At 33.2% G+C, this 25,230-nt stretch overlaps 1 protein-coding gene across 10 annotated transcripts; it reads right to left on the reverse strand.

Moving 5' to 3' along the window:
* Nucleotides 1-71: 71 nt before the first annotated feature.
* LOC129810452 (trichohyalin-like) lies at nucleotides 72-23,571 on the reverse strand. 10 transcript variants are annotated; one of them, XM_055860977.1, is made up of 9 exons: nucleotides 23,206-23,557; nucleotides 22,629-23,053; nucleotides 10,683-10,834; nucleotides 9,650-10,608; nucleotides 9,428-9,593; nucleotides 9,179-9,322; nucleotides 4,744-4,843; nucleotides 3,732-3,875; nucleotides 72-528 (listed from the first exon to the last, which is right to left on the reverse strand). In XM_055860977.1, exons 2-9 carry the CDS (start codon nucleotides 22,805-22,807, stop codon nucleotides 210-212), a joined length of 2,163 nt encoding a protein of 720 aa, XP_055716952.1. In that variant the 5' UTR covers nucleotides 22,808-23,053; nucleotides 23,206-23,557; the 3' UTR covers nucleotides 72-209. The 10 variants fall into 10 exon arrangements, with proteins under 10 accessions (XP_055716952.1, XP_055716953.1, XP_055716955.1 ...); XM_055860978.1 differs by having other exon boundaries at nucleotides 22,629-23,117; XM_055860980.1 differs by lacking the exon at nucleotides 3,732-3,875 and having other exon boundaries at nucleotides 23,206-23,563.
* Nucleotides 23,572-25,230: the final 1,659 nt, after the last annotated feature.

The raw sequence follows: 25,230 nt of genomic DNA on the forward strand, positions 1-25,230 counted from the left end.
TTTCCGTAGGAATTCTTCAGTAAAACCATCTGCACTGAAGCAAAACAGTCGAAATGGAAAGTAATAAAGTCTTTCTCCTCGTATATAATATTCTTATTTATTTACAATATACAAAAAGAAGAAAGACAGACAAAAAACGCGATTAGGAGAAGCTCAAGTCCAAGAGGCAGTTTACATGTTAGGTTGAATATGAAAATAGATTACGCGCCTCAGTCATGATCAACACCATTTGCCGCATCCACGGACTGCTCGGTCTCTTGCTCCTCTTCATAGATGACATCACAATTGGTCATTTTGTTCTTGAGATCGCTATTGCGATTCTTCCTGGCAGCATTCCGGCCCGGCTTCCGTGGTGGAGTCGATGGAGCTGCTTGGCCAAATTGCGTGATCTGCATTTCACGCAGAGCCTCAGTGAGTCGATGGAGATCCCTTTCTTGCTGCTCCACCTTTTCCTTGAGTTCGGCAATTTGTCGCACATCCTCTTGACGAGGATCACGACGTTCGTAGCGCATTCGCATCTCCTCAAATCTATATTGGATTTTCAGGAGAAAAAAGTAACAAAAGATTATAAAGAGTCTCAAATAAAATTGCATACCCCTAAAATCTTGCATGATTTGGCATCAATAAAGGGATTGTTGAGGATCAAATATGTTATTTTTATATTTAAAAATTGATTAGAATTGACTAGAACTTCGATCGTTTTACAAATATTTATTTTGCTTAGGGGGAAGTGGGGCAAATTTGAATTGGGGTACATTGAAAGGAATTAAGGCTTATCATAATGTATGTAATTTGGATAAACAATTGGTTTATGCATCTAAATTATAATCACGATAGGGACCAGTTCCATTCAAAAATAAGAGAAAAAGCTCAAATTTAAAGATATCCTATTTCAAAGGTACCCCACTTCCGCTAACTCTTTCTTGTCTTTCGGTCTGGGTACCCCGCAAAGTATTTTTTGGAGGTAGTTAGAACCGATAAAAATCGAATTACTGTTCATGATTACAAATTATAAGGATGTCTAAATCTAGGATATATTTGTAGGATCTCGATTAATTCCTAAGATATTTTTGATCAAAAAATCGTAAAATTAGTTTGTTGCTGCATACTGTACTGCGGTCTTGAAAGAGATGAAGTTCTGAAAATATAGTCTAGTCGTTTTTTGTCCCTATACGAAAATAATCTTGAATTATTTCTAATAGCGATTTTGATAGTTGTGAATCCGTCAAGCTTAATCCAGTTTAATCATGAATCGATATTTTTTCCGAAAACAAAAATTGTATATTTTCAATAACTATTTTGGGTAAAGGAGAATGGTCAAATCCGGTCCCGGAATCGCCACGAACGGGACCTATGTTAATGGATAGACATTGGTATAGGTAACAACTTTTGTTCTGGGACCAATGTTCTAAACTATGGAGAAAAAAATTCTAGAGCATAAAAACTATTTCTTAGTAGGAAGAATGGTCAAAATCAAAAGTATATATGGGCACCGATTCATCTTTATCCAGAAATTAGATTAAGCGCATTTTGCAGATACTGGTATAAGATTAAAAAAATTATCGGGACCCAGGACGATAAACGCAGGGAGTCCTTGTAAAAAAGCCTCTATCCTTTTGAAAAAATCGTTCTTATGACAACGAGTTACGTAAGAACGACTAAAGCGATCTTGATGAAATTCGGTATAGGGTCAGTGTATTATTTAATCTTTTTATCCATGTATACCACCCCCTCCCCCACCCTCCATTCTGGTAGCCCCCATACAAAATGAGAGCATTTTACTTTATAACTCCTTTCTGAGAAGAGGTATTTTCATCAATCCTCACGAAGAACTTTTTGATCGAGTTTGATTGAATGACAAAAAAAAATGAATAAGTAATAACGTTAACAATTATTTTCCACATTTTTATATTTCATTTTTCGCCTCATTGAGATCTGTTGGTACTTGAAGGATAGAAACATATTCTCATATAATCTAATTGGCATTAGTGGTGATTTTTTTGATATTGTAATCAAGGTTTTGGAGTTGCTTCTCGATTTATTGTCTACAGAAGTTGTACTAATATGAAATTCAGTGGATTAATAATAATTTGTGTGAAGGAAATCTCTCTATATTGGGACTATCAGACAGGTGGATGTTGGGGTGGTATGCTAGTTAAAGGATCTTCCTTAAGCTTTGTTCCCATAACGAATTTCAGCTTTTTACCTCCTCTCAGAAAGGAATTATAAGTTAAAATGCTCTCATTTTGTATGGGGGCTACCAGAAGGGATGATGTCAGAAGGGTTAGGTATGTATGGTTAAAAACTTTTCTTTAAGCCTTGTTCGCATGTCGTATTTCAGCATTGTACCTCTTCTCACAGAAAGAAGTCGTAAGGTAAAATGGCCTCATTTTGTATGGGGGCTATCTGAATGGAGGGTGGAGGGAGGGGGTGGTATGCATGGATAAAAAGTTTAAGTAACACATTGACCCTATACCGAATTTCATCAAGATCGCTTTAGCCGTTATTGAGTAATTCGTTGTCAAAACAGCGATTTTTCGGAAGGATAGAGGCTTTTTTACAAGGACTCCCAGCGTTTATCATCCAGGGTTCCGGCAATTTTTCAATCTTATATCAGTACCTACAAAATGCGCATAATCTCGTTTGTGGCGATTCCGGGACCAGCACCCATATACTTTTGACCATTCTCCTTTTAAAGCGATTTATAAGTTATAAAAATTTAGTTATATGAATCGGTCAAAAAGTGGAAAAATTTTAAAGATTGAACTCATAAGACTGATATTTTCCCTATGATTTAGACTACTAATAGAATTTTTATAGAATCTAATTCGATCTTCAGACCTAAGATTTACTGTATCATTATCACACTTTTACATTGAAATTTTTATGTGATTCTCGTTAAATTGCGCTGGTAAGCGTTCTGAATTGTGATTTGTTTTGAATTACTTAATATTTAGATTTTGTTCTATTTATTGATAAAAGGTTGATTGAAACCTATTTTTTCCGATTTGACCCACAGCCCTCAAAGTTCTTTTTAGTAAATTTGAGCATTTAGCAAAGTTGGGGGACGTTTGTCACGTCTTTTCTTAAAGGATAAATACAATATAACTTCTTAATGATAACCTATGAGTTCTCTAATTGATTTTAGTTACTAGGTTCATTTAGGTTCATGCGAATTAAATTTCGTTTTCTGAATAATCATATAGAGAGACATTAAAGCCTACAATACTTCTGTGCAAAAATCGCATCCCTTAGACTAAAAGAAAATTATTTCTTTTATATGATTTGGAGACTGATTTTTTTCAATGTTTTGTGGCTAGGGATCTTCAAAAAACCATTATGTGGACCCGAGGATTTTGAACGTAATTTTCATTTACACCTAATATCACCCTCTCGTTATTACCACTTAGAAATTTCTTTAGTAATATACTTCTCCGTTATATATACGAAAAACTTCTCAAAGGATAATTTTAATTTCCGGATTATATAAGACATTTTCTAAAATATAAAAATTTAAGAATCGCCGGCGCCGTAAGTATCGCGATATAATGTGTGAACAGACTTGCGGCTTCACGTAATTTTAATCAAAGTAATGATTAGACAACATCCCCATCATTTTGGCTAAAACCGGAAGTCTGTCTAGGGCATAAGATCCTCTACAATCCCTTAATGATCCCATTCAAAAGATCATACTCTCGATCGCTAACAAAAAGATGAAAAAGGACACTCACAATTTGGTCAGACAACGACACTTTCGGTGCAATGTATCGATTTCTTGGGCATGCTGATGATCTCGCTGCTCATGAGTTGATCGTTCTATGCTGTAGTTGCGCTCCATGTCGCTCAAATCGCGTTGATGCGTAATTTCGAGTTCTCTGAGGTGGCGTGATAAGAGAAAGGTTTCAGATACGGTTGAATTGAAAAAAAGGGACACATGATAAGATGATTTTCTAATGATTTTATGTGATGCACAAACTCGAAATCTTCAAATACAAAATCCTCACTTAAGCACAAGAAAACACAAAACTTGTCTAGCTCTCCCCAAAATGAATTAAAAGCTCAAAACTAATCCCATCCCTCAATCTCTCATACTCCTAGATGTAGAGGATTAGAGCACATGTGATGAGAAGGCATGATAGAGCATAGGACAGGGAATGACTGAAGTAGAGGGTGAAAAGGGCTGGAATTACAGGACACGCCGCTTTTATAAATGAAATAAACGATACAACAGGACGTGACGTGACTTCCATTCTTGAGCTTGCAACAGAACAGAAAAAAAATGAGAAAAAAGACAACAATTAGCATGGCAAAAAATTGGCAGAGAAAAAAAATAGAGAAAAACACTGAACAGAAATGATTCATTAATGGTGTGAGACACAATGAACATCAACTAATTATTCATCGCTGTTTTTTTCTTTTCGCTTTTCCATCTTTTCTACACAGGAAGAAAAAACTGTAACATCTCTTTTGTATTTTTGCTTATCGCATTCGAAGAAAAATGTGACCAGTCGCCTGAAAGCTTCTGCTCAAAAATACACAGAATTCTGTCACTGTTGAGGGTCACATTCGTTTCAGAAAAAAAGCTAATAACCGCGGAAGTTCTTTGTGGTCTTTTATTAGCTCCTTTGAATTTAGCATGTAAAAGCGACAAAGCATGAGGATTTTGTACGTGAAATCGAGAAATTTTTTAACAAAAAAGATTGATCAAATTGTTATTCACATCTCTAGTGGATAATTACTTACTTCATTTTAGTCTCTAAACATGATATTTTCTGCTTATGCTTCGCTTCGAGATTCTGCAAAGCTTCTTCCTTTTCTGCCATCAATTTTTCACGTTGCACCTCTGAAAGATAGTTAAAAATAATTTTATGTTTTATAGGAAATCACAGAAGTTGAAAAGACATTTAATCAAACGCTTCTTTGATTTCTTAAATTATTCTCTTTGTCATATAAAGAGTTTTGACAAAAGAACGAAGCAGATTACTAAAAATATACTACCACAATATGATTTCGTATAAAAGAAATCAGTATTAATTGATTCTGTATTAAAAAACTATTATTATTTATGTTTGTCAAGATCAAGCCTAAATTTTCACCCTTAAACATTTATTTGTTAGATCCTTGTGATGAGATTTATAATCAAAATCATCTTTAGGCTAGAGGTTCAGTCCAGTTTCCGAAGATGTCAAAAACCTTAATAGCATAGGCAATTAAAATGATCCTTCAGGATCTAAATAGATCATTTGGCTTTAATAATCCAATTCTAAGTCAAAATTTTCCAAAAAATCTTGACTGATATGAAATTATAAAAGTAAAGCCATATGGCTAAGCTTTAGGTCTTATACGGGCTTTAGACCTAAGACTTAGCCATTTGGCTTGACTCCTCTAATGCCTAATCTGGCGCGATATTTTAGAAAATTCTTGTTTAAAATTATTATAAGGGCAAATGATTCATTAGGTTTTGAAAAATCAATAAAATTGCTTGTTATTTAGATTTTTGGGACCTTCAGGAACTGGGCTAAGCTAAACCTCCAGTCTGAAGCCGGCATTAAACCCTTTTACTTAGAACCTTAGAGGATTTAGGAAACTTAAGCAGTCTTCAAATTAGAAGTTTAGCCCAGTTCCCGAAGATCTCAAAATCTTAAATAGCAACCAATTTTATTGCTTTTTCTGAATTTAATAGGTCATTTGTCCTTAATAATCCAATCCTAAGGTAAATTTTTCCAAAAAATCTTGATTGTTGAATAATTAAAGCTGTTAAGCCATATGACTAAGTCTCAGGTCTGAAGTCCGTATTACAAAATGAACTTAAATTTAAAGGTTTTGAGATTTTTTTATTCAGTTCAGTAGGTGCATTAATGATAGCTTTTTTCTAATTAAAAATTTTTCTTTTGTGGACAAAACTCTGGGGATGCCCTATTGATATTGGCTCAAGCAAATGTAAAAAAATGTACAAAAAAATTAATTAAAAAAATAAAATAAAAAAGGGTTTTTCTTCCCTTCAGCCACTCATGAAGGCTTGAAAAGACCAATCCGAAAGCCTTACAAAAAGTTATTATTTTTCTAAGAGTGCTTCCATTTCCCTGAGAAACTCTAGTTCCCATCAACAAAGCATTAAGGGTTTCATTCAGATCGAATGTTTAGTAAGGATTTACTAATATGTTTTAGTTCAGACTCATTTTTACAAAAAACATTTGGCATCTACGAGAAATCCCTCTGATCTCTTATGTTCAGCTCAGACTCCATCCCGAGTGACCGTTAATCCTGACAACGCTATGCGCCGCACCCCTGGCTCTGGATTAACCAGGATGAGAATAATTAAAAAAAACTGAGAGGAAGCAGAAAATTGTGGTATTAGTGGTTAAATTTGAAAGTAATGAAATATTCCTGGCAAAGTTAAAATTAACCCTTTAAGGACGAGATACTTTTTACGAACTGAAAATCAACTGAGAAACATAATCAATGATAAGTTTTACATTTAACCTTGGAAAGTCCAACAGAGTCTGATTCGGTGTATTTTCTGCTTCTATGAACGATAGGGACCAAAAATAGCCCAAAAATTTAAGTAATTTTTCTGACAATACCAATGTATTGTAATTTTTATTGCCAAAAAGGTTTTGCTTAAAAAAAATTGAAACTATAAAAAATAAATAAAATCAATAATGAATTTGAGAATTTAAAAATTCGCCATTTTTTAGCTTAAATATTTACTATATAGCAAATAGTTAGAGACTTGCAAAAAATATTCTAGATTCCTTCAACCTTCTACTTTACAATTATGTACAAATATTAAAAAAAAATAACTTTAGGTAGTCAGGAAAAATTATTTTCTTTATGGGACACCGGTGTCCCAATCGTCCTTAAAGGGTTAAATCATCATGTTACAAACAATGTTTGTAAAAGATACAAACTTTTACGAATTTTTTTGTGAGTTTTACGATTTACGAGAATTTCGTAAGTCCCCGATAGGAATTCACAAACATTTACGAACAATTTGACAACATATTTTTTCTGTGCAGAGATTGAAGATGAGCTCTTGTGGTGGAAGAAAAAAAAATGCAAAAAAATGTTAGGGCAATCTTTTCTATTCCCCTCACGAGTGCACAGTCAGAGAAAAATTTCTCTTCCGCCGGGAACCACGTCACAGTTAAAGGGCGAGACTAAATCCCGTGACGGCCGAGAAAACACTATTCATGCACGATAATCACAAATTTTTTGATGATTAGAATGTCTCTTGTAAATAATAAATAATAATAAAAATTCTTAAAGATTTTCCCAAAAATTTATAATTTTCGTTATAGGATGAGATGGGGTAGTTTGGAATCATGTCTAATTTGAAACTGCGAGATTTCCTTAGATAACAAAAAGCAAAAGCAACAAAGAAGTACTTTCAAATGTAAAGTCTTGTACTTCTTCGTGGTTTTATTTTTCTCTTTGGCCATCTGAAACAGTGAAAAAATCTCAAAATTCCAAAATAGATATGATTCCAAATTATCCCATCTTACCCTAATTATAAAATACTCATACATAGGAAAAGCGTTCAAAATTAATATATTCTGGTATTTGTTCATGAATTATAATGTTAAGGCTCGAACTCAAAGAGAGCAGTTATATAATCCACTTTTTTTCAACTTGTGACATGGCTAGAGGACAAATGGTAAGAGATATCGACTTTCAGTCATCGCCGACCCCCCTCCAAGTCAACATTATCTAGGACTGTCTTTTGAATTTAAGAATCAATTTAATCGGTAGTAAATCAGTATGTACAAGAAGCATGTGAAAAGATAATACACGGATAGCTTTTTCTCGTGAGTTCGAGCACTCTGCACTCCGCAAAGCTAGGAAGCTTTACCACCTCTTTTTTATAAAAAATAATATTTTTTTTTTGTTACTCTCAGGGTATAGCCTGAATTTTAGTTAAAGGGGCTAAATTGGAGGATTATCCCCAAAATAACCATTTTTGCGAAAGCAAAAAACGAGAGTTTTCCTGAAAATTTGCAAAAAGAGTCCAAATTTTTATAAATTTCAGAATCTTTAGGAAAAAGAAATCCACTTTGGAACTGTTTTCTGGGAAAATTATATTTTTAATTTCATTTCTGCACCGATTTTGACGAATTAGACTGTCAAGAAGAATTTTCTGTGATAAAAAATGGCTGGAATCGTTTAAAAATGGAATGCAAAATGCTTTTTACGAATCCCACAAACTTTTTGAAAGATTCTTTCAAGAATTCAATATTAAGGTTTTTTTTTTTGATTATTTTGGGGACTGATGTGGAAAGCTCTTGCGAGATATTCCCTAAAAGCTCGTCGAAGATGACATCGTAGCTTTGTTTGAGAAAAGTTGATCAAAAAATTTTTCTAATGGCTCCGGCACACCTTTTAGATCAGGAAAATTTCATGAAGTCGAAATTCGAAACCCTTTCTTTCTCACATGTTTTGCATATGACTATCTCATTCTTTCGCATAGCAAATTCGATTGAGCTAAATTGAATTTGGACTGATGTTTAAGAGAAGAAGAGTGCGAGAGAATAAGATAGACATATGCAAAACATGTGAGAAAGAAAGGGATCCGAAATTCGAATTCATGAAATTTTTTTGATCTAAAAGGTGTGCCGGAGCCATAACATAAGTTATAAGATTTTAAAAATCAGATTTTGTACAACCCTTTTAAAGCTAATCATTCCAAATCGACTTTTAAACCAAATTAAATGATCTTTGGCTTTCTGGAAGGCTAATAAGATACAACAAAAGGCATTTTAAGACAGTAAAATCTCCTTGAGTAAAAATGTCCATAAGGTGAACCAAATTTTAATATTCTTAAATTGTTTTTGGTTTGATACTTCATTTTTTTATTTTTTGAATATCGTGTAGGGGACAAAGGACTCTCCCTGCCCTCCCTTCCCTTTAAATATTAACTCTTTCCGGACCGCAGCATATGCTGCAAGCCAATTTCATCATTTTTTAATCAAAAATATCTAAGCTCAGGAATTAATTGAGGTCCTACAAGAAATATCTTACATTTGGACATCCTTAAAGTTTGTAATCATCATCCACAAGAATAGGATTTTTATCAGTTCTGGATAATTAAAAAACATTGTTTTTCACTGAATATTCATATGCTGCTTTGGGTACTCAGAGTCCCAAAAGAGACAAAAGAGTTAAGAAAATTTCGACTCACCTAAAGCCTTCTTGTGCTTCAGCTCCAATTCTTCTGTGTTATTGTACAGTTCTTGTGCAAATTCATCCGAAACAGATTGAAGCCGTTCGGAGAATTGCCTCTCCATCTCCTTTCGCTCCTCTTCACGTTCATCCTCGAGTTTTGCTTGAAAATAATTGCCACATGAATATTGCTTAGTCAAAATGCATGGGAGTGTTTAGCTGAGATTTTATAAAATCTATTTTTTGGACATAAACATAAATCACTCACCTACAATTTCCTCGCGATACTGAATTTCACGATCTAAAATAAGTTGATTATTTCGATCGGAACGATCAACATACATCCTTGCATCTATGGCCTGTTTGTCACATTTCGCCGAGACTTCCCTCAATTCGTGGATACGTTCTCTCAGGGTTTCTTCGAGATCAGCGATCTGTAGGGAAGAAAATAATGATCAGAGTATTCCTAGAGAAATGGTGAATCGCTTACCTCTTTCCGCAGAGCCTGTTCTACGTTATTGTGCTTCTGAACGAGATCCGCTAGTTCTTTCTCAAAGTCCTTTTTGAGCTTTTCAAGCGCCTCCTTGCGTTCTTCTGTGTAGATTGACTCCAGTTCGTACTTGAGACGCATCATCTCCTGCAGGAGTTTATTTTCCCATTGCATTGAGATCTGCATGCGTGTCTCTTCAAGCTTCATGTGCGCATTCCTTCGTTCATCCAGCAGATCATTTTGGCACTGAGTCTTGATCTTTTGAGCAGTGCGAATCTCCTGTTCAGCACGCAGCTTTGCCGTCTCTAGTTCAGCCTTGACCTCACTCAGTTGCACTGAGACAGACATTAAGCTGTCCCTTTGGTCAGAAGTTAAACCCCTCAGGGCATTGCATTCTGATTCTATGGTCTTTAGCCGATTGAGTTCCTTCAAGTACTGTTCAGCTGTTGCCTTAAGCTTTGTATTGGTCTCCATAGCTTGCTGGTGCTCCTTGGTAATGGCTTCTAGGCGTTCCTTGCATTTTTTCTGCATGGCTCTCACCTTCCATTCGCAATCTTCCATCAGACGCTCTTCCCGTTCTTGATTGACATTCCGTAAATGCTCAAATTTTGCCTCTAACTGATCCTTCTGTGTCAGTGCTGCATCCAATGTGTCCTGTACGAGCTTCTGCTCCTCCACACGTTCATCCTTCAGCCTATCCCTCTCCTTCCGGGCATTGTCTGCATTGCTCTGAGCTTCTGCAAGTTGAACTTGGAGATTGCTGGTAAAATGCTGAATATCCTTCAATTTAATTTCCAGTTCATTGCGAGTCACCTCGAGATCACTGTATTTTCGCATCAGTTCATCCTCCCTATCTGCAGCATTATCTTTCATCACACCCATTTCCGCCTCCTGCAGTCTCAACTTTCTCCGGACGCATTCATCTTCTTTCTGGGCCGATACCAATTCCGCCTGAAGTCCTAATGTACAAGACGCCAAAACAGGATTATTTTTAACTTTGTTGCGCGGGAAATATTTCCCACACACAACTCACTCTCAATAGCCCAGGTTTTATTTGCGATATCTCTCTCCAATTCATCTATTCTCAACTGAAGTTCAGTTATTTTGGACTGTGCATAGGTGACTTCTTTCTCGGCCGCATCCAATTGGGTGCTAAAATGTGCCTCCTGCGTGACAAGACCTCTCCTAAAGAAAAAAGAAGAATTAAAAAAAAAAAAACATAAAATCCACCCGAAGAAAGAGAATTACTGTGGCGAAATATTTATCACAATATCGTCAAGACACAACGGAAGTTATCTGCTTAGGAGTGCGTCATAGACTTCCACATTCAAGAAAAGCACCATGACTTTTTGAATTAAAATAATACCATGTGTCGTGAAATTGCGGATGAAATTGTATGTATAGTCTGCTCCAAGAGAATCGCAAAAGTGTAAAAAAAAAGACACCAAAGAGACAATTTAACGCAATACCCTTGGTGCTTTCTCTAACACTAAAATAAATCTATTTTTACTCAGTGGGATCTCTAAAAGAGTTATCTGAATCCGCCCAGAGTAGCATTTCTTGCGGTTTCACAATGTCCAGGGCGCGTCTAAATGGCCAGGGAGGACACCAATAAACTTGTCTACAGCACTAACCAGTAATTTTCCAATTAATAAAATCATAAATAAATTTTCTATGTAACTTTACGAGACAGTTTACTATCTTTTGGATTTTCGAATTGCCATATTTATTTAGGAGACTTGAGGAAATTTTATAACATTGAATTTCATTTTGTATATAAAGATAGAATTTTTACGAAATACAACGGAATTTGTTTTTGCATAAAAGCATAAATAGTACCCTAAATTTCTTTTTTGATGAGATACAGAGAATATTGTAACAGAAATATAAGAAAAAAGAAACTTAATAAAGTAATTTAATCTGAGTTTCTTTTTTTTTAAATTATGATAACAAGATAAATGAGACAAATCTAACTGTGTTATCACACTTGCACATTAAAATTTTAATATGATTCACATTAATTGTCGCTGTTGAGAGTCCAAATGTGTAATTTGTGTGTTTGAATCATTTTATATTCAAAATTTGATCTATTTGTTGATAAAAAGGTAGACTTGGCCCGCAAAATTTGATATATATTGATTTATACCATTAATGCGAAAAATTAATACGATTTTCTCTTTAATTTTTTAATGTGAAAAATATTTGTGCTTTAGGTAAATTTAAACTTATTTTTGCAGGCCAAGTCCACTTCTTTATCAATAGAAAAACCCGAAATATTAAGTGACTCAAAGATACAAATAACATATTTGGACGCTCACAAGCAATAATTAATGTGAATCACATTAAAACTTTAATGTGCAAGTGTGATAACGCCGTAAGAATAGGTGAAAAACAAATTAAGCATCAATAATAAATTCAAAAAGATCTTTTGTACTGTGCATTTACCCTTTCCGGAACGTAATGCAACGATCCAATTTCACGTTTTTTTTATCACGAATATCTTAGTTCAGGAATTTATCCGGCTTCTTAATAAAATATCCCAAATAATCCTCCACAAGAATCGGACTTTTAACGATTTTAAATGGATTAAAAAAGGCTTTTCTCGTGTGTATGGTAGATGCGGGTAACTTTGTACTGCGGGGGTGCTATTATACCCCTGCTTTGCCTAAGCTTTTTCCTAATCCTAGCACTTATGAATGGCCTAACGACCATATGTGCACCTAATGTTGGTTTAAAGATCATCCTTATGTACTAGAATTAGACTTTATACCCCAAGTCACCCCCGGAGTGCAAAGTCTCACATTAATGGTATCCAGAGCCTCGAAGGATGCGAGTGTTAAGAAAATACCATAAATTTCATTTCTTTTATTCATTTTTCTTTTTTTTTTGAATTGTACTCAATTTTTTAATATTGTGCAAGAATTTTGTAATAATAAATAGTAATATTGGACAATACCTAACAAATCTGTAGAAATATTTTGGGGTTTTTGTTGACAAACGGAATTTTGAAATTGAAACTCTTATCATTCATTCGCTCAATTGTAACACTATTTTAAAACTATAATAGTAAATTTAACTAATCCTGACCTCAAGAATATAAACTATACTTGCGTTTCTTTTTTTAATTTGGATAAGAAATTGCTATTAGAATACTTCAAAATTAATCTATTTTAGTCTTCTAAAATCAATACAGATAACTTTCGATGAAGATTATCAAAAGAATATTCTCCCATACTTAATATAAAAAACTGTTGTTAAACTTGTGAAAGAACATCTTTTTGGCAAGGTCAAGGTTTTTCCAGAGTTTCGCCTAAAATAAATCTACATTAGTGATAAAAGATATAACATTTAAAAGTTTAAATTTTCAATGGAAAATCAAGCTTTAAAAATTTCCCGCAATTTAAATCACGATTTTAAGACTTTAATTGGTTATTGTAGTTTTAAGATTTGCTCGAGTTCTTTAAAAATGTCTGTTAAAATGAATAATGTTTCAGATAAAATTTGAGTAAAACAACGCGGAATTTTGGGTAAATTAGCTTAAAGTTCGGACAATTTCCTTAAAACTTTATGAAAAATCAATTGAAAAATCTTCACAGTACCTACTTTAGAATAAAATAGGGTAGAGTAAGTACTTTTGGCCACCCTTAAGCTTTAGTGGTATCGTATGGTGTGAAATTTTTGTCAGACTAAAGGGAATTGTTGTATAAAGATACTTTGAAGCAATATCTATCAATATATCTAGGATATGTCTCGAGAATTTTAGTAAATCTAAATAAATTTTAAATAATTAAGAGACGTAATAGCCCGTTAGATAAGAATAGAACATATTACGAGTGTTGAAGTACTACTTAGCCTTTAATGCCTTAAATTAGCTGCTTAAAAGTGCTTACATGGCGAAAAGGGCTGACTGATTATCAAAGTCTGAATATCTCAATTGATTTATCCAAAATTGCGCTGTATTCAAAATTCCAAATTTTGTAAATAAAATTAATGATTTTCTCATGGGTCATCGATGATTCAATTATCCCTCAAGGGTAATAATAAGTAAAGAATCGAATAAAATAATCAGATCAATTAAATTACTATTTCTTTAGGAAATGTATTATGATTAATGTTTACAACAAGTCCTAAATTGTGATCTTAATTTCTTTGTTTGAAATTTATTGCCTTTTGTTTTGCTTAATTACTATTCTACTGAATTTAATTATACGTAATTGTGAGTCACTTGATACTTATTTATGTGAATAGTGACAGTGACTAATATAAACACTTTATGTCGCAAAAAATCTAAGGTACTTCACTGCTTGTTGTCTAAAGCCTCAAATAGTCTCAGGTTGATCCTCGAGAATATTTTACCCATAAAATTTGGCGGTAAAGGATCTGCTCAAACTATCATACTTTGCGAGTATCAGAGATTTTGATGTCCTTTACATTTTTTTTTAATTGATCCTTTTCTGTCGAATTTTGCAGGGTAAATTTTCTCAGAAATCAATCGAATCTTTTTGAATCTTAAACTAATACCTTTAAAATATGTTAGACTTCACAACCAATATAAATGAAGAACTGGAAGAAATGAACGCCCTTATGCAAATGTTTGAAGCATCTGAATTGACATTTTTCACGAAATATTCTAAACTGAATAAAAAAAAATTGTAAAACTGAACAACTTACAAAATGGAAGAAATAGCCCAGTAATGAAATTAAATATAAGAGTTAAAAAAAATAAACTAAGGAGAGAAACTATTAAATTCTATATTTTTTGAATTAAAACAAAATTGTTGCATTTTTGATATAATTTGTAAAAAAGAATAATTAATAATTATATAACTTGAATATAATAATTATATTCAAGTTGATATCATATTTTCTGCAAGTGAGTTTTTGCTAAAAAAATGCATTAACAAGTTTAAACAAACCATTTTTATGAACAAATTTTTTTAATGGATTTCTATTCAAGTTGTTCTCATTTTAGGATAGGTTATTCGAGCAATTAATTAATAAATAGAATAATATGGAAAAAGGAAAAAAAATAAAAAGATAGCAATCATTTATTGACGATTGGTGACGATTTTTATTCCACAAGTCTTACTAAAACGTGTTTACTCCTAATTTTAAAAATTTCTCGAGATAAATTGTGAGATAAAATAGCTTAAAGCTTTAAATTAAATATATCCTATTCTATCTTAAAGGCTAATAATTCTATTCTAACTCTGTTGTAAAATTTTCTGTATTTTAAGGTTTAAGAGATTCTCCTAACTAACTTTAAAATTAGGGAGGAGAAATGCTTAGTTCAAAGGCTTAATGGGTTATATTGCTCAAGAAGAGTAAAAAACAGAATATTTTCTTATTTTTTTTTTGCATAAGGAAAAAATTATTTATATAAGCTCTTACACATATAAAAGTACAACATTTAAACTATATTTTTTGAAATTTTCATTTTAAATTTTTAAATATTTAGCCATTGAGACTTGCTTTTTTGGAACTAAAAAAACTTTTTTCTCGGTGGACAAGATTTTTTTTGTTAACAGATGATTTAAATTCGTATTTAAACGGTTGATTGGTTTTGCCATGAGCACCACATATTTTACAAGATGAAAGGTGATATTAAATACGCCGAAAATGATATTTTTTGAATAAAATCCTCTTAAAAATACAAATTTCACTTAAAAGGATGTACCGTTCAAGTACGAGTTTAACTCATCAGTTAACAAAAAAAATTTAGTTTTTGGATGTCACATGAACCAATCCCGAGAAGTCTTGTCCACCGAAAAGTAAGTTTTTTCAAAAGAAAAAAAAATCTCCAAAAATCAAGTCTCAATGGCTGGATTTTTAAAAAAAAATTAATTGCAAATTTCAGAAAAATAGTTAAAATATTAAATTTTTGTATGCCTAAGAGTTTGAATTTACTATGTTGGTTTGTTTTTAGCCTTTTTTAGACAGGTAACCCCTTAAGGAAATTTGAGAATTTAAGACAAAGATCTTTATCGCTAAATACGAATCAGTCCGATTTAAAGATTAAACGCTTAGAGTTTTATCTCAAAATTGGAGAGAATAGATAAAGGAGGGATGATCGCGATTATCGCATTTTCTTCTTTTAATTAGGGATTCCGTATTTCCCTTATTTCCTTTTTAATATATGTATAATGTGAAATCTGTTATCTTATTAATGTGGACTACACAGCGAGAGCAATATCTATAACTTTTTGATTTATTGAATAAAAATATTTGAATAGGTTTAAGGATTTAATTCAGAAAGAAGAAAAAAAATCAATCAAGATATTTTAATAAAGAACCTTTCTTGATTCTTTAAAATATTTTGCCTAGAATCACCGCTGTTTTTTGCTATGTTAATTTCTAACGAAATTTTTGGTAGTCTTTATTTTTCGAATTAATGCTTATAATAACCAGAATCAATTAATTTATTAGGTAATTTCTCCTAACTGTACCAATTCTGAAAGTATTTATTGATAGGGGGGAGTGTGGCACCTTTATGGGGAATATTTGAAATTGGCATTTTTCGCCTATTTTTAATCAAAATTGAGCCTTATCATGATATAATTTAGCTTCACAAACATATTGAGAAGTTAAATCACATTTTAATATGGCTCAATTCCACTTAAACATAGGAGAAAAATTCCAATTTCAAAGGTACCACACTTTCAAAGGTGCTCACTTTCCCCTATTCAGTTTGAGCGATACCAATTTGCATTTATAGAATGGATTTTCCTGAATTTCTTTTTCCTCGTCATTTTACATTTTTATCGTAATTTTTCATTTTTAATAATCAAAAATTTTTTGAACAATTAATATGAATTCTAGTACTTTAAAAGAAATGGTTATATATAATTTCTCAATGTTTGTAAAAACATTTGCGAGAAATTATGGATTATAAAGAGAAATTCAATCCTCAACTCCCATTCATACTCTCTCAAGAACTCTAGTCACTTAAATCATTCTCTACGATCTACGCGTAATCTGCAAGCTACACCGAAATAATCCAAGTTCGTCCCGTGTTGTAAACATAGAGAAAGAAAAAAAAAAGTGTGAAAAAACAAACTTTTACGCACGTAATTTGTCTTAGACGACGTCGAATTTGCGCCAGTGAATTCACGAGATACCCGATACTATGAGATTTAAAATGCGAGATTGTGCAGTATCGGGATCATGGTTTGCTGTCGAAGGGGGATGGTCAGAGATGCAGAAAAAAACGGTCGAGGCTGTTTAAATTGAGATTAGAGTCTAAATTTGTTTATTTTTTTTCTGTGAAGGGAATCTGTTTTATTAGAGAGGAAGGGCATCGATCTTAATGGATAGTTACTTTTCCGCAAGATTTGTTTGAGCATTTCCCACAATGTCCGGCAAACTGGTTGGGTTATCCCCATTTATGTGTGGCATCATATCATACTCGTACTTTGGACTGTTGGCACCTTTGCCATCATCGAATGCACTATTGACCCGGTCTGTATCACTTTTTGCACTATCCTGGCGCACTAAATTGCTATTGTAGATGGGATTGTAGTTGAAAGTTGTGTGAAACTCCTCAGTCTCATCCTCGACAATGTCATTGTCTTCCCTCAGTCTCTCACTGAATTCACAACCACTGTCATTGTCCGAGAGGACGTGTGTCGGACTGAGAGTGGTGATCGCGGGACTCTGATCGCCACTGCACTTAAAACTATCACAATGCGCTTCATAGTATTCCTCGGAATGGGGATCGTCGGATTCAGCTGGAGGTTGTGGTATTGGTTCGGGATTTGGTGATTTTCTGTGCAATTTCCCAGATCTCTTGGTGCTCTGTTGCTGGCCCATCATGCCATCCGTGGATGCCTCATCTCCAGACAAATTCACCACATTCCGCACATGCTGTAGCAATGTCTCGTCGCAATCTTCTTCCCCCAATGGTTCCGCCGTGTAAGTATGCTTCAAACTAATGGCCAGAGGAGTATTTTCGGCACTCTGCCACAATTCACAACTAGTGTTCGTGTTGATCTTGCAGCTAATAATATTAGTTCGTGTCGTTGTTCTATTTTCATCATCGGCATTGGATTCCCGTTGGAGTGACGCTTCGGGATGATTTTCATGTGGACGCACATCAGCTACTGGCTGTTCCTCATATTCACATTCTTTGTCACTTTTCTCACATTTTCCCGTATTTTTAACATCATCATCCAAAGGGTTTCCACCCACACCTTTGCACCATTGTCCATCATTTGGACATGCTTTGTGCCTGCGGCGATTTCTGCGCCGTGGCATTACTCTCTGTAAATCAGATTTTCTGTGCGATGATTGCTTTGAAATGAGAATGGAAAAAACCGCGCGCGATCACTTATCCCGCGTCGCGACGAAGTGCGCCGTGACGACAGACTCCCGAGACGTTTGTGCACTGACTGAAGCGTACAATTTTGCTGATTAAAACATTATGCTCAGTATTTTCGTGAGGCAATTTTCTCACCGTCGAAAATAATCAAATGTGACCACCACACACGTCTCAATCCGCCTCAATATTAAACAAATTTTCCACATTTACAATTTTCCATCATCCAAATAGCACCATAAATTTCCCAATTTTTTTTTCACGTGCAAGGCAAAAAAAAAATAACAAACACCCACACCCTAGCCACAATTTCTCTCCATTTCACCAATTAATTGTTTAATTGCCATCCCCAAACTCACGGTACAGCAATTAAAGTGGCACATTTTGGCAGAAACACAATTTTTCAATAACATCACTCAAACCATCAAAATCCTAAAATTGAAACTCGCACTTGGCAAAAAAATCTGTGATTTTGAAATCATCCCAAATGGAGACAATGACCATAAAACAACGAAGATTTAATATGATCATTGACACTCATCGAAAATAAATTTTCTATATAATGTGAATAACCTTCTCTTCCTGCCGAAGACTTGCATCCTCTCCCTTCTGGACTTCAAATATCAATCTCACCAACTGTTGTGATTGCTTCACAGGCATTACGAAATAGCCATTCACTCATTTCTATTTAAAAATATTTTTCTCCTGTTCGTGGGTGATTTACTCGTAATATTTCAAGCCACATTGTATCAGAGTTGAGAGACCGGACAAAATAGTTTTTCCAGATAAACATTGAAGGATTCGAGATGATCTTGTTTAGTGGAAATGCTACAGTAGACTCTCACTCAATCGGCTCTTTTTCAATCGGGCGACAAATTTTGTTGACAATTTTCACGTTTAATTATGAAGCTAATTCGCTGTAATTCTTTCTATTTTATCGTGATTCTTTATAATTGAGCACTTTTTGTGGAATTTACAAAGGCTTTGACGCTCAATTCTATCGCTAAACTGGATGATATTTCGCCCCATTTTCCCGATTGAGAGAGAGTCTACTGCATTGCAATAAATGTTAATTAGAGAACTTACGAAACAAACTTAAAATATATCTGGATTAGGGTGAAAGGCAAACTTATTGACACTTTAAGAAGTCGTGTCAGGACTTATTGACACCCTATTGTGCCCTACTTTGTACCATTTGGAATATGAAATTTAAATACCTATCCTTCTCAGAAAACGTAGACTAAGGAAAAAACGTCATATTATTTATATTTTATTAGATACTAATTTTTAAGATTTTGACAAAACTGTCAATAGAGATTCCCTATCGAAGAGGTATTCCTTTGATCCTATATAGTTAATTTAACATTACAGGGGAACAATTTTAGTTACAGATTTACTTTTGGGTTAATGAATTTAATTTTTCTCGCTAAGTGTGTTAGGGGAAAGTGCCCAGTGCCCATGCTTCGTGCGATCCCAAGCTTCGCAATGACTAAATTTTTCCCATGTTTCTCAATAAATGTGACTCATCGCACCTATATTTTAAATACTAGGGGAAAGTGCCCAGGTTTTAAAATATATTGAGGAGTCACACTTATTCAGAAACATAGCAAAAATTTAATCATTACAAAGCTTGGAATCATACAAAATATGGGCACTTTTCCCTGCATTTTCAAACTATTTCAACGATTTTAACTAAACTGGCTGGAATATTGTTCCTGTAATATCAAATGAGTGAAAACAGTAAAAATTGCCCAATTAATCAAAATTGATGAAAAATTAATCTATGCTGCCAAATATTCTTACGAAAAATTATAAGCATTTTTGTAAGCGAGATTCCTAGATATGCAGTATTATTTTATCTCTTAGAATAGGATTTACTTTTGTATTCTTTTAATGTTAGAAAAATTCCCGATTTTTCTAGTATTCTCGATTTTTGTTGCTAGAAAAAAATCCTGAGGGGATGCAAACTCGGGATACTACCATCATAAAGTCAGTGCTCTTCTCAACCACTCGTCTCCTTGAGTCTTCATTTCATACTCTATTGATATTAAATTTAATAAACGTTAATGTACAATTCATCATTCCTGAACTACTGGTCATATAAGCCTTATAAGTTAACAAGTTATCCATTTCATTTGAAAAATACAAGGAAGATATTTGCAATATATCTAAAAGTCATATTTCTCACAAAAAAATACTTTGCGGAAGTGTTGTTCTTCCTTAATCATATCTGGAAGTTACTAAGAAATAAGCTATCACACAGTTCTTTCCTATTTAACAGAGAATTGAAGACTCATTCTTGTTCTGCAATTCAATTGAATTTATTAAATAATACACTCTATATAGGCAGTAACACTCGTAGAATAATGTGACGAAAAGGTAAGAAAAAAAGATTAAAAATAAGAATGAGAAAAAAATTCAAGATGTTAGCAAAGCAAAGATTGTTACACACTTAAAAGTTTAATAATTAAGCCCAGGCTGAAAATATCTTTGAATTGTTTGTTCGGCTTGTTCATAACCGTCACGAGGCAGGGAATTGTTTAAAAATACCCTTCCAACAAAAAGAGAGTATTTAAGTGTATCCTGCATACTCGGAACTATGAATCCTCGAACTCTAATGGAACCCCCCTTAGTCAAAAGGGAAGCCAAGTATTCAGGGCAACCACTAGTTACCGGATGGTGTTGAAAATCAAGAGCACACATCTGAAGGACAAATGGAAAAACTTAACCACCAAATACGACCTATAGTGCAAACCTTATATGAAATTATTGGAGATAATTGTTAAGTCATGAATAGTTTCATCATCAGTTAAGAAGAAGAGCTCAGCTCCATAAGAGAAAATGGGTAGTAAAAGTGCTTTTGAAATAAGCAGGTGAGTATCATAGGGTGTGATAACTCAGTACCATCGGGTATGATCATGAGGCAGCATGAACAGACTAAGACAATGTTTGTTAACACTAAACTTACCAAGATCCGGTCAAATTGACCGGTTTAATTTTTTTTTTAAATTAACACATTTAAATGGTACAATGTAACTATCAAACTTCATGAATTTCTTAAAGTATGTATGTAACATATTTTTCAGTAATTAAATTTTAAATTTCTCATCTTTTCCAAAAAAAAATTGTTGAGTATCCTATATCATCAAAAATGACTAAAAACTATCAGTGGGTTTAGTGTTAAAAACAATACCAAGATTCGTCACTTGACTAGCATACGGAATAATCTCACTGTGAACGTGGAGAGAGTATCAAGAAGAATTGATGGAAGTTTCAAGTGTACGAAATCCAAGAAGCAACAATCTTTGTAACAAGTTCTTTCCCAATAATTTCAATATCTGGGGAAGGAGGAAAACCCTTTCAAAACATCGGTTTATGAGGAAGTATGATTTTTTAGATTTATTGAAGTTTCTTCCACTTCTTACAATTGCCTAGTATCAGTTAGTTTGATAAATCTATCAGACCCTAACGGTTAAATTTTCAAAATTTTTAAATAAAAATTTGAGAAATGATAATTTAGTTGTTGTTCTTTTATTTATGCACTTAAGAGCTCAAATTAATTTTTTTTTCATTATGCTGAAAATATAATTAAAGAAAATATGCTGTTTTTTAGTTTATGTAATGTACGTAACTTCTTAATGAACTTTCTCCTATGTGGTGAAATAATTTTGTTACACTGAGTGAGTAGGAGTAAAAAATGTCTTGAATAAAGGGAAAATGGTGTAAGGGAAAGTGGGGCATCTTTGAATTGGGGTCCCTTTAAAATACGATTTTTCTCATACTTTTAAGTGAAACTGAGCCTTATTGTAATTAAATTTACCCTTACAACAGTATCATTGAGCTAAATTATGTTATGGTAAGGTCCAGTTCTATTTAAAAATAGGAGGGAAAAGGTCTATTTCAAAAGTGCCCTAAAACAAAGGTGCCCACTTCTCCCTATTATAAGAAAAAATTGGCACTGTTCATATCTCAATTTTTCCAAGCAATTGACGAACTAAAGATGATTGTAAGGAATGTCAAGCTAAAAACAACTGTTTAACCTGGTTATGATTGAGAATATGACTTTAGGTTTCTATAAATAAACTTATCTATCTTATATGCTTAGCTAACACCTTTTGTTAATTTATTTTTATGTTAAGAAGAGATAGATTTAAAACAAATAGAATCATTAGCGTTCTGCATGGCATTTTCAATAATTATATAAACTTTTCTTCCTTTGTATTTTCAATTAAATTTCTTTATACTTTGTTTACCGATCAAATTGCGCTTTGAGTCTTTGTCTTACGTTATTAATTTGGTATTATTTTCTTCCTTGTTATGGCGAGCTTTGTTATGGATTTTTGTGATGCAATGGATAAAGGAATCACTTTCACGTTCGAGCATAGTAACAGTGCAAAGTCAAAACAACTTTTATACTACAATGATTTGATTGTTTGTGGACCGAGAAGGAATTTGGGTGTCTTCCAACTATTGAAACTATGTCATTATCGAGGAACAACGAAATGCAATTTCTGGTCACCTGAATCGCAAAAAGAAATCCTTTAAAGGAAGACATATTGTAATCTCTTATCTTTCATCTAGATATTGTGCTACTCTGGACAGGGCTGATATGTTTAGAACACATTTTGACTATCACATTTCTCAATAGTTTGTGGGAATATTTACCAATAGTCGTACAATCCGATGGGTGTTTGACCGTGAATTTGCTTAGGATCCCTCTTTGGCCATTTAAGGTGAATTACAGAATCGGACTCATCAGCTATTCCACTGTCCTCTTCCGTATCCGTTGTATTTTCCTCAGTTTCTCTCTCAGAGAAATAATTCAGATTATCCACACTTGCCATAATTTCACTGCAATTAAACCAATTAACTTCACCAAGTCACAATCATGATTTAAATATTCTTTCACAGCACAGAACTTTCAGAATAAATCACTGGGATAAAATCAATGTACAAAATACTGCTACTTTTTTGCACGGAAAATCACTTTTAGCGTACTAGTCGTTCGATTGCGTACAGCATTCTGGTCATGTTGTATTTCTGTCCCACCAAAATGAACCCTTATTTATTAGAAGAGGGTGTTCTGGAAACTAAAAAAATCAAAAATTTCTAAACATATTTTGTTTTCTGAATGATTTAAGAATGATCTTAGGCCTGAAAATAAATTTAGAAAATGTTATTACTAAAATTGTTAAATTTGTATGAACTGCAGAGAATTTTGAGAGATGTTAGTAACACTTACTTGCTTCACCCTGTGACCAAATAGTGCACATTTGCAATTTTCGAAAGTCATTCTCTAGAGAGATCAGTGATTCTCACTCGAGTCTCGCGATCGCTTTGTTCTACGACAAAATTTTATATTTCTTCTCATTCAATCTTTAAAGCGATTATAAATAGAACCTCTGCAGCATTCCTTAAGTCCTTTGAGGTGCCTCTTCTGCATCTCTCATCGAGAGGGCAATATCAGTGAGATAATTAATGACTCTTTTCTCACATGATTTTCACACAAAATTCGCTGAAAAAAAGAAATATTGGGACTGCTTCTACCTGACATTACTATTTTTGTTGCTTTTTATTCACAAAAAGTAATTTTAGGTCATATCTATGTAAAATTTTATCATACTTTAAACTTTAATTTAAAATAACGAAAAGAAATTGAAATTTAATAAGTTAATTCTATATAATAAATACATCATTCTACATGAGAATCAAGTTCGTTATTTCAATTTTGGGAAGAACTAAACCGCCCGGAATCAAATAAGCCATGCCCACATAATCCAAAACAGAACAGGGGACTTCTATACAATAATAATCTAGATTTTTTAGTGTTTAAAAATCAATATTCTTTTTTTTCTAAATCAGCCACGCTCTAAAATAAGGTAATTTCTATCGTAGAAATTGAGGCTAAATGAGATTGATTCAACACTTAGGGGAACTGTGTTAAATTTCGGACACATTGAAATATCAGACACCTTGCAATATCGGACACTTCTTTTTTTTCAAAAACTTCATAATTTTTTGCGATTTATAGAGGTTCTAAAACGCTAAAGAAACAATAGAGCGTTGACTCTACGAACGAGACGCTGCGGGAAAAGCTTTGGAATAGTTCCGAAAGAACAAGGGACTTTGGGAAACTTGGTGTCCGGTATATATCACTCAGAGAAATATTTATATTTTTAATCAATTTCAAAAGTAAATAGGGGGAATTGGGGTACCTTTGAATAGCGGCAGTACCATATTATCATATAATTTAGCTAAGCAAACCAATTGTGAAGATAAATTACATCATGATAAGGCTCTATTTCATTTAAAAATATGAGAAAAAAACCCAATTTCAAGGTTGCTCCAATTCAAAGGTACCCCACTTCACTTCCACAGGAAATAAATATGGTAAACCAATTTTAAGTTTCCAAGCAATACTCTTTAATACGTAACAAAAAATCAATTTGTATTAAGAATATTACACTTTAAAGTTAGGACTTTCAGGCTTCTATGCAACATGTCCGAAATATAGCGCAGTTCCTTATTAATTGTTAAGTCCGGCTCAGTCGGTACAGATTTTTATCTCTTAACCCTTTAAGGACGATTGGAACACCGGTGTCCCATAAAGAAAATAATTTTTCCTGGCTACCTAAAGGTATTTTTTTCTTATTTTTGCACGTAATTGCAAAGTAGAAGGTTGAAGGAATCTAGGATAATTTTTGAAAGTCTACAGCTATTTGCTATATAGCAAATTTTTAAGCTAAAAAATTACGAATTTTTAAATTCTCATATAAAAAAATTTATTTTAATTATTTTTTATATTTCCAATTTTTTTAAGTAAAACAGTTTTGGAATAAGAAACTACAATACTCAAACATTCATTAAAAGTGAAAATTATTTGTCATTGGTATCGTAAGAAAAATTATTTAAATTTTTGAGCTATTTTTGTCCCTATCGTTCATAGAGACAAAAAATACACCAAATCAGACTCTTTTGGCTTTGCAAAGTTTAGATTGAAAACGCTTCACAAGTTTTGTTTATCGGTATAATTTTTATTGCTAATTTTCGATCAGCGAAAACTGTCTCGTCGTTAAAGGGTTAAAGATATTTTTTAGTGTGGTATTTATATATATTTTTTTATATTGGACGTCGATGTCGATCAAAATAGATCAAAAAGGAAGAAAAGGTAAAAGTAGAGAGACCTTGATCTTTCCTGAGAAGAATTAAACGGAAAAGGCAAAAAAGGTTTAGTTTTCCGTCATCTTTTTTTTTTAATATTCAGCCA

Source organism: Phlebotomus papatasi, chromosome 1 (assembly GCF_024763615.1).
Source record: "Phlebotomus papatasi isolate M1 chromosome 1, Ppap_2.1, whole genome shotgun sequence".
In the NCBI taxonomy this organism is placed as follows: domain Eukaryota; kingdom Metazoa; phylum Arthropoda; class Insecta; order Diptera; family Psychodidae; genus Phlebotomus; species Phlebotomus papatasi.

Excerpts from the sequence above, each read along its gene's own strand:
- LOC129810452 (XM_055860977.1), bottom strand. The coding sequence starts at position 22,807 with ATGGCAAGTGTGGATAATCTGAATTATTTCTCTGAGAGAGAAACTGAG. Across the intron at positions 9,594-9,649 it reads AACAGGCTCTGCGGAAAGAG|ATCGCTGATCTCGAAGAAAC; the intron begins GTAAGCGATTCA and ends TCTTCCCTACAG. Across the intron at positions 529-3,731 it reads TGTCGTTGTCTGACCAAATT|ATTTGAGGAGATGCGAATGC; the intron begins GTGAGTGTCCTT and ends AATCCAATATAG.